This window comes from Centrocercus urophasianus, unplaced genomic scaffold, assembly GCF_019232065.1.
Source record: "Centrocercus urophasianus isolate 14NV4802_14NV808 unplaced genomic scaffold, USGS_Curo_1.0 seq_11, whole genome shotgun sequence".
In the NCBI taxonomy this organism is placed as follows: Eukaryota; Metazoa; Chordata; class Aves; order Galliformes; family Phasianidae; genus Centrocercus; species Centrocercus urophasianus.
The window spans coordinates 58494415-58504767 of record NW_024884253.1 but is presented as its reverse complement, the minus strand read 5'-3'; the positions used below and the strand labels follow the sequence as shown (position 1 = coordinate 58504767).

At 40.6% G+C, this 10353-nt stretch overlaps 1 protein-coding gene across 3 annotated transcripts in view; it reads right to left on the bottom strand.

Moving 5' to 3' along the window:
• Positions 1–8486, bottom strand: part of ELP2 (elongator acetyltransferase complex subunit 2) — a 33495-nt gene extending 25009 nt beyond the window's left edge. For 2 of the 3 annotated variants that reach the window (XM_042838563.1, XM_042838571.1), the window contains exons 1-6: positions 8355–8486; positions 8196–8274; positions 6551–6636; positions 4672–4822; positions 3328–3405; positions 2154–2218 (exon numbers count right to left, since the gene is read on the bottom strand). In XM_042838563.1, coding sequence (XP_042694497.1) covers positions 2154–2218; positions 3328–3405; positions 4672–4822; positions 6551–6636; positions 8196–8274; positions 8355–8486 — 591 coding nt within the window. Of the gene's footprint in view, positions 1–2153; positions 2219–3327; positions 3406–4671; positions 4823–6550; positions 7255–8195; positions 8275–8354 lie in introns of those variants that run through there. The other variant, XM_042838576.1, reaches the window with a different exon arrangement.
• Positions 8487–10353: the final 1867 nt, after the last annotated feature.

Sequence of the window (10353 nt, the reverse complement as noted above, 5' to 3'; positions counted from 1 at the left end):
GGTGGCCAAGAGGGCCAACGGCATCCTGGCCTGCATTAGAAATAGCAGGAGCAGGGAGGTGATCATCCCCCTCTACTCAGCACTGGTGAGGCCGCACCTCGAGTACTGTGTTCAGTTTTGGGCCCGTCACTACAAGAAAGACATTGAGGCTCTGGAACGTGTCCAGAGAAGGGCAACAAAACTGGTGAGGGGTCTGGAGCACAAATCTTACGAGGAGCAGCTGAGGGAGCTGGGATTGTTCAGTCTGGAGAAGAGGAGGCTCAGGGGAGACCTCATTGCACTTTACAACTTCCTGAAGGGAGGATGTGGTGCAAAAGGGTCTGGCCTCTTCTCCCAGGCAAATAGTAGGACCCGAGGAAAAGGCCAGAAGTTATACCAGAGGAGGCTTAGGTTGGACATTAGGAGGAACTTTTTCTCTCAGAGGGTGTTCAGGCACTGGAATGGCTGCCCAGGGAGGTGGTGGAGTCGCCGTCCCTGGCAGTGTTTAAGATGCACCTGGATGAGGTGCTATGAGATATGGTTTAGTGGCTTGTGGTACTGATAGGAATGGGAGGGTGGTTGGACTAGATGATCTTGCAGGTTGTTTCCAACCTCACGATTCTGTGATTGTGTGATTCTGTGTGACAGAGACTGACTCCAAATTCCATCTCTGCCAAGGTAGCTGGTATGTGAAAATACTTCATAGAATTGAAGGTGTGAGGGGAAAAAGAAAACAAAAAAGTCAATACAAAATTCCACACCTTTTTTACATGAATAATGTTTCCTACATCCAAAAATGACAGCAGTATAAACTTGCCTACATGAAGCTGGAGATTTAACTTATTTCAGTTACCTTCCTCGATCCATCCACAGACTGCAGTTAAGAATGCTGTTATCCTCAAAAGGCATACAGCAACTGGCAAAATAAGTTATGTACGTGTAAATATTTTGGACAGCTCAATTGCATATTGTTTGCTAATCTGAGCAATACAAAAAAAAAAAAAAACCAAGATGCAAATTGTAAATATAAAAATTAGCTGCACAACACCTGATGTACATATCTTTCTTTAGCACTACTACACACTGAGAATCATGAGTGCTAGTTCTTAGAGAATGTCATTAAACTGATTTAACTCATAAGCTACACACTGGGGAAAAAAAGAAAAGAAAAAAAACTTAGAAACTGACTCCATTTTCCTGGTTAGCAGTGAAGATACCACTGAACACAAGAAATAAAAGGATGAAGCATTTCTTTTATTGACAAAAAGTAAGTCTTCTTGTATATGACTACCTGAACAGGCAGAATAACCTATAGGAAGCTTAATCTTTCCCAAAAGGCCTATTCTTCAAAAATCCTGGGGGACTGTATTTGAGCAGAAAGTGAGTGGTTCCCATTTATGTTGGTTTCAGTTAAGGTTTTTGATTGGTAAGTTCATTTGGGCTTTGGAGGAGGGTCCCTGGTTGTTCAACTTTTTTTAAAGGGACCGAAAAGAAAGAAGTGTCACTGACCTCTGGTGTGGAAGACAATTATGGAACACATTCTTTAGGGTCTAACAAAGCTGCTGAACAGATGCAAGAGGATAATTTATTTGTAGTGCACCAGAGGGAACACTTACCCATATGGAAGACTAAGTATTGTCATCTTCCAAGTAATACATGAAAAATGTGTATGCCAAGAGAATATCAGATATCGTTTCAAATACTCGTTTAGTCATTCAGAAACATCCAGCACAAACAGCATACTTAACAACAAAAATACAATTCTACAGATGAAAATATCAGCTTTACTGCAACAACTCACAGACTGAAAAAAAAAAAAAAAAAGAAAAAACCCTCATCATTTCCATATGAAACACTCAGCACATGGATACTGAGTAATCAGGGACAGTCATAACTATTCCTTGTCAGTGGGAACAAAAACTACAGGCTTCTTCACATAGGGAAATATTAGGAGGAATAACACTTCTACTGGATCTGGGTTGAACATTCTGTACAAGAATTTCATCATTACCTAGAAAATGAATGAATTATTTGAACAGAGGTGGTTGTGTGCGATTGTTATCTGGAGACAGATAATAATTACTGAAGAAATTAAAAAAAAAAAAAAAAAAAAGATACATATGTGAAGAAGCGCTGTGTAATGTACAAAGCAAGAGACAAAAAGCTGTAGTTACCTGACCATTCTGCTGTGTAAACAAATTTATTTTGCAGTCATCACCACCACAAGCCAGTATTGGTACTGAAAATGAGGAAAAAAAAGCCTTCATCACTAAATTTACAAAATTTAGTGTTCTAGGATATGAGAAATAACAAATAAGAAAAAGCAATAAAACAACACAAATGTATAGTGGGCCAAGATACCACTGCTTTAACATATTCTAAATCAGATAATTAATATTGTATGAATGAAAATTTGGTATTTCAGGAACATAAAGCTCAGAAGTTCTTTTGGCACCTAAGTAATATCTACAGATGTATAATTTGAGTAGTTTTCTTCATGTTAACGCATCTCCTAGGAAGCTCAAGCACCAGAGATTTGTGTTGACAGCAATAAAATTAATACAAATAAACAGCATTTCCTCTAAATACAAAAGGAGCGAATAGCAAAACAAAATGACTCACAACTAAAACAGTTTGAGTCCTTGATCAACTGAAATGAGTATATGGATGGACACAGTTATACAGCAAATAAGAACGAAGACAGACTTACTACATGCAAGAATATGAAAGCAGTTAGCATTGTTACACGTCTACTCGAGCTTTCAGCAGTAGACAGCTCGTAGAAACTATCTAGGAATCAGGCAAAAAACACTGGTCTGTTGACTTGAGCAAACCAAAGTTAAGACTGAGGGAAAAACACGAGAAGGTAGGTAGAAGATGCTGAAGAAAAATAGTTAACACTTGCTCCAGTCCTTTTAGATCTAAAGATAAAGCAGTATTGCAAGGGACTGGAATAGTAAAATAAATAAATAAATAAATAAAATGGAACAAATTAAAGAATTATGAAGAAATAGTTACCAAGGCTAGACAATTTATTTCTCAAGTAAGGGCAGATTACAAAATGCTGAGTTTCACTGAAGTCAGTTACTTCATTTTTAAAAAGTCATTAACATGAATTTTGAGAACCACTTTGAAAATGCCACAGTCAGATAGAATTATTCAAATTGCCTAGAAAAATTCAGCTGAAGTCTTTGAGTACAGGCAGAAGTTTAGGCTAATTCCCTAGGAAACAAAATATATGGCGTAGGAGTCTGAAGTTGGTTAAATGAAAACCTGCTACACATGGGAAATTTTAGATTTTATTTTTTCCTGCACTGATATTCAAGATATGCTGCTCTACTTACTCACCATTGCTGCCAGGCAAGAAGGATAAGGAAACATCCATAACAAATCCATTTCCAAATTGCAGAACTTCAATGCATTTAACTGAAAAATGAGAACAGACACTGTTGAACTCATTCATCGTACCACAGTTACATTGCCATCTCTTTTTATATTACGTAGTTAAAATTTCCTGTTCAATTTTATTTTAAAGAGCTGCAAGACTTTTTTTTAAAAGCCATTGATTTTTAGAGGGAAAATTACCCTCAATTTCATTTTCTGTGGGCTCATGGCAATCCATCCAGAGTTAGCCAAATTACAACATAAGTCACTATTCTCCATCAAGTATTAAAACTGTACAGCTCCCTCCGGTAACACATCAGAAGCAATAAATATTCCAAATTACATCCAGTGGCAAAAGCATTCACTACGAGGAAAGCAAAAACTGAATTCTTTGCTACAAAAGCAGATAAAGATAGGAGCAAATCCAGCCTTCCTCTCTTCAGCCTTGAGATCCTAGGAAGTGATTAAACTGGTGAGCCACCGAGATCAGAGTAACAAACAGGATGGCAGAACAACTTTCCTACAGAAGTAGAATTAAAAAGGAATTGTTTTTTCTGCTTCTGAAACCCACAACAGCAAGACCAAAAGGAAAGGACGTCAGGGTGTTCCCTGGGAGCATGAGAAATGCCTTCTAGAACATGGGGCTGAAGACTGGCAACTCCCAACTACTTATCTCACTCAATAAGCCAAGGGGAAATCCTCAGTACACCAGATAGCAAAGAAAGTAGGGAGAGATGTAGTCAACACAACTTGACAAGTAACACTTGATATCTAGATTATCCATCCTAACTATTCTCTTTGACAATACAATAAGCCTAGTTCAAAAGAAGACTTACTATCCTATATTTCATTGGACTCAAGTCAGTAGTAACAAGTGACTAGTTTAACTTCACTTTTCTCATTCCAGCTTCATTTTACACAGTAATTTTATTTCACATAAGCAAACACAGAGCTAGCTTGTCCCATGTTACAAGGAAAAATGATGATCAGATTCTGAATGCAAATCAATAAGAGGCTGTTAAGTTCAGCCAACTCATCTGATAAAAAACAGAGATAAGTCATTCTGAGGAACAAATTTGACCCAAAACTGCTAAGCTTCTATAGCCCCCAGCTTTCAAAAAAAACAATGTAGTTAAGACAAAGCTTGAAGGGAAATCAGTGTGGTTGCATTAGAAGATGTTAGCATTTAGCCAAGTACTTCAATGGATGAATATTCATCATTTTTATTAAGCCAGTATGTTGTCTTTCAATTAAAAAACAAAACATTGTCCCTAAATTTAAAAGAAAAAAAAACAAAAAACACCCTACCTTCTGAATCATGTCGAGACCAAATCCTCACAGTAGAGTCAGATGCTGCAGAAGCTATTAACAGATTTAAATCAGGTTCATCTGACTGGTAGAGAGCATCCACAGCACAAACAGCTTCAGTATGGCCTTCAAGAGGAACGCTTTTCACAAGCTGAAAACATAAGTTTTATAGAGTCAAAAAAAAAAAAAAGTCAAGCACAATTAAACTCCAGCAAATTATCCATGAGAACTTTTAAAAACATTTTAAGGAAAGGAGGGGAAAAAAAGAAACAACAACCCTTAGTACTGAAAACAAATTGTACGTTTATGGTGGTGGAGCTTCTGCCAAGCTATGATTAAGCTGTAACACATTCTATAAAAAACAGAAAAGGGATACAGCAGTAATGAGCATGAACTTGACAAGTTCTCTTGTGTGCACTAGAAAAACTTCACCTTTCCTTGAGGCTGCCTGGATATATGATAGAAGTTAGGTTAGGATGAGCAGTTTTCCTTCCTTTTTCTCATTCACGTGCCCCTACCTATACAGGACATCTCCCAAAAGTACAGAGAACCTTAGCAATTTAGGCAAAATAGAGAACACAATGGAATAAGTAGCAGCTACAGCAGCTCTATTCTGTGGGCTTTCACAAATCAAAGATTTCTTTAAAATACTGACAAAACCCAAATCTCTGAATTTAGACTTAAGTTTCTTAGGGAATTGATATTTTGTAATCCACTCCTCATAAATACAAATAGCAAAACGAGAAGCTTTTAATTCTCAAACTAGAAGAAGTCTAGCTTTTATCCAAATTGTCATCACTTTCCAAAAGATAGCTTAGTAAGCCCTAGTAACATTTCTAATTGGTTCAATTCAGAACTTTGCTTGTTTAACATACACTTGTATAGAACAGTCATTTAAACGTGAAAATTTAGTCACATTCTTTTTCAAAGGTTTAAATGAGGCTGTCACATTAATGGAAGAAATTACTAAATAAATCTATACATTATTTTACATCAATATGTTAAAAGTTACAACAGATGAAAAACAGAAATTACTCGCTCCCAAGAACATTCCTCCAATAAACAAGACTGATAACGATCACTATATGGACACTTTCCCCCATTGTGTTACTATGTTCATGCATTTTTAAACATAGTCAAAAGTAGTATGAGATAGCCTCTGAAACAGGTTATCTACACAGCATTCACAAGCAGTGCTTAATATTTTAAAAATAAGTTACATAACACACCTTTTCCTACATTTCAGTCCATTCTGAAGTCTGTTATGTCATACTTCATCTTCTTCCTTCCATTTTTACAGTATGAGTAATAAATAAGCAAGCCTTTTTACTTGTCTCAACATTTTTGACTGAAATCAACTGTTGCAGAAGTGCTTTTTTAAATACCTATCCTACCTCATGTATCATCCTTGTCAGACTGCCTGTGTATAAAACACAGTCATGCAGATTGAAACCACTAAAAAAAATCAATGTAAAGAAATTAGAAAGGACACATAAAACATACCAAAAATGAACTTCCGAGTATCAAGATACTACAGCAGTTTAAAGAAAAGTTGGAGAGGAGAAAGTTGAAAACTCATAATCAGACAAATAGGATATTTTAGACAAGCTAGACAAATCCACATGATGACTGGTTGGCTGATCTCAAAAAAGATTAACTACAGAAGAGAAGAAACAACATTTAGGTCAAATCATAGCATGATACAGTATCAGCAGTCTAGGGGAGATGCACATGGAGCTTCAACTGTCATAGTGCAATAAAGAGGCACAAAAACTACAGGCAAAACAAATAATTTGATTTGAGGTATACAAAAAAAAAAAAAAACCATAAGGAAAAAGGGGGGAGAGAGAAGCTTTAAAAGGAGGATATTTCTACTTACCTGATCATTCCAAACTCCTGTCCCATTCCACTCCCAGAGAATGACCTTTTTATCAGATGCACCAGAAACTAACTCAGTTTCAGTTGCTAAAAAACACATTCCACAACTTTTGTGAGCTCTTACTTTGTAACAGCGGTCAGCAACACAAAGCAGTTAAATTGTTTACTACTTACATAAGTAACTACTTATCACAGTTATCAATTACACACAAAGTTCTCATTAAAATAAAGTATGAGCCATGAAAGTTGCACAGTACATGAGAACTCAAGAGCAAAGGAATTACTCAAAATAACAGGTAGAGAAGAATTACAGAAATACTCAACACTTCATATGAATATGATGGATATCTTTCTAAAAAGATTCTCAAATGCAACAGAGTAATTTAATATGTTTGTCTTTTTGAGGAACAGGAAAAAAAACAAACAAATAAATAAAACAACAAGAAAGCAAGAAAATTATGACTCCACAGAACATGAACCTTCACATGAAAACTTAATTTCAGGCTGTATGAGCTTTAACAAGACCAAGTGCCAAGTCGTGCACTTTGCTCTCAACAATTCCACGCAATACTGCAGGCTTGGGGCATGTGGCTAGAAAGCTGCATAAAGGAAAAGGATCAGGAGGTACTGGTCTATACTCAGCTGAACATGAGCCAGAAGCATGCTCAGGTGGCCAAGAAGGCTAATGGCATTCTGACTTGTGTCAGAAATAGTGCAGCCAGCAGGAGCAGGGAGGTGATCATCCCTCCCTCTACTCAGCTCTGATGAGATTGCACCTTGAGTACTGCATTTAGTTTTGGGCCCCTCACTACAAGAAAGACACCAAGGCGCTGGAACATGTTCAAAGAAGGGCAACAAAGCTGTTGTGGAGTCCAGAGCACAAGTCTTATGGGGAGCAGCTAAGGGAACTGGGATTGTTCAGCCTAGAGAAAAGGATGCTCAGGGGAGACCTTATCACCTTTTATGACAAGAAAGGAGGTGGCAGCAAGCTGGGGGTCAGCATCTTCTCCTGCATAACTGGTGATAGGACAAGAGGGAATAGCCTCAAATTGCACCTGGAAAGGTTCAGATTGGATATCATGGAAAATTTCTTCTCGAAAAGAACGGTAAGGCAGTGGCACAGGCTGCCCAGGGAGGCAGTGGACTCACCATCCATGGAGGTGTTCAAGGAACATGAAGATGGGGCACTGAAGGACAAGGGCAGTGGGCACGGTGGGGATGGGCTGAAAGCTGGACTAAATTATCTTACAGTTCTCTTCTAACCTTTATAACTATATGTTGCCAAGTTCTCAGAAAACAATTTGTTTTACTTAAAAACCACAGAACAAGAAAAGATACACACAGGCACAAAAAAATAGTATTAATATAGAAAAAAGTACTTGCGAAGAAAACACGTAAGTGTAACCATTTGAAAGGATGCCAGTTTATACCATTATTAAGGAGAAATGGCTTCACCTCAGTGCTTAGCAACACTCCCCTCCAGAACAAACATGGGCACATTATAATAAGAGTCTGACAAGCAGCCCCACTCCCTTTCCTCAAGAAGCTTAAGGACGGGAACACGTGCCTTCAAGAACTGCACTCAGTAACTTTAAAACCTGGAATTACCACAAGGGCCCCGCAGGCCTCCCATACCGCCTACTCACCGCCGTCCCGCCGCCGTGCCCAGCGCACGCAGTTCACCCTGCCGCCGTGCCCGCGGAGCGCTGCTACCGTCCGCCTGGCCTGCGGGATGAGGAGAAACACCCGGTGTTAGGCCGCGCCGCCGCCAGGCCGGCCCCACCACGCCTCCCCACCCCGCTCACCGCCGGCTGGTAAAGTATGACGTCCCGGCAGCTGCCGAAGGCGAGGAGCCCCTCGCGGCCCCAGGATACGACCCCGCCGCCCACCCGGTTGGCGCAGCAGGCGACATGGCATACGGAGACGGGCGCCGCCATCTTTCCCCGCCGGCCACGTGCGCAGCATGGCGCAGTTCCTATAGCAACGACCAGTCACCATGTTGCTGTGGCCTCTCCGAGCCTGCGCGGATGGCGGCGCTGGCGTTGCGGCCGTGGAGCCGAGCCGAGCCGAGCCGAGCCGAGCCGAGCCGAGCCGAGCCGAGCCGAGCCGAGCCGAGCCGAGCCGAGCCGAGCCGAGCCGAGCCGAGCCGAGCCGAGCCGGCATTCCTCGTAGGGCTGGCCGAAAGCTGGGTCCTTCCCGGTCAGTTTGGCGGCAGGCGTGGAAATGAAGCATAAACAGAAGGTTTTCTGGTTTTTTTTGTTTTCTGTGCCTGTCTTCAAACACTCGCTGGTTCCTGCGGCATTGTGAGAGTTTAAAACTTTTCTAGGTTCGTTTCTGTTTACTTTCGACTGTGTGCATCCAGGTGCTGTGGCTGCCTGTACACCGAAAGGAGTGCACAGATATGCGAAAAGGATTTGCTGGGGCTGAAGGCTTTCGTTCAATAAATGCAAACGTTTCTTATAGACAGAAGATAGCTACGTTAATCACAGATGGGATTGGGTGCAAGGTGGGCTGAGGTTTCTTTTTTTTTTTCTTGTTTGGCAATTTGTTTATGAGCTTGACGTCTTCTGTTTACACCTCTCAGAATGATTTCAGATGCTTTTGTGAAGTATCCACCCAGTATTTCACATTTTGGATGTTAGAAGTCGCTTCCTGCTACTAAAGAATTCTAGATCTTTTTGTCCTTGGGGATGGATGTTAATATGATTGAACCTGTCATATCTGAGAATAGAATCACAAAATCATAAAACCACTGAGGTTGGAAAAGACCTCTAAGACCATCTAGTTCAACATCAGCCCACCTCCACCATGCCCATTGACCACGTCCCTCAGTGCCAAATCCATATGGTTCTGAACGCATCCAGGGATGGTAACCCCACCACCTCCCTGGGCAGCCTGTTCCAAATATATCACTGCTCTTTCAGAGCAGAGATTTTCCCCAATATCCAACCTGAACCTCTCCTGGCACAGCTTGAGGCTGTTATCTCTTGTCTCATTGCTGTCATCTGGGAAAAGAGGCCAACCCCTCCCACCTCCTTTCAGGCAGTTGCAGAGAGCCATCAGGTCTCTCCTGAACTTCTCCAGACTGAACAATCCCAATTCCCTCAGCTGCTCCTCATAAGACTTGTACTCCAGATCCTTCACCAGCTTTGTTGCTCATCTCTGAACACACCCCAGAGATACATCTGCCCAAGAAAGAATTACAAAGCTAAGTCACTGCCTGCGGACTGTGTTTAATATTCCAGATTATTATGATGTTCTGGATAACTGCCATAGAAATCAGAGGAATCTGCAACTAAGCAACAGCGGAAGTACAATGGGCTGATTTGAATGTGTCTGAGTATGCCTATTTTTCAAGACAGAAGACAGATCATAGCAGATTAGAGAACTCCATCCATTACATTTTTCTTTTGTGATTTATTCACGTATTTATTGCCCTTTCTGCCCAGGAGATTGAAACCAAATCAAGACAGATCAAAAGACAAAAAATCAAACAAGCAAAAAAAAAAAACCCTGTCTAAAATTGTAGTGTTATTTGCGTGGTATCTGTCCTAAATAAATGGAAAGATTGGAGCTTGATATAAATGTATTACTTTGAAACAGAAAATGAGAAAATAGCTGTGGGACAGGGGGGGGGGGGGAAAGCTATAAGGGGAAATTTAGGTTAGATTTTAGGAAAAAAAGTATTATTTCCTCAGAGGGCGGTGAGGCGCTGGCACAGCTGCCCAGAGAAGCTGTGGTGTCCCATCCCTGGAGGCGCTCAAGGCCAGGCTGGATGGGGCCCTGGGCAGCTGAGCTGGTGGG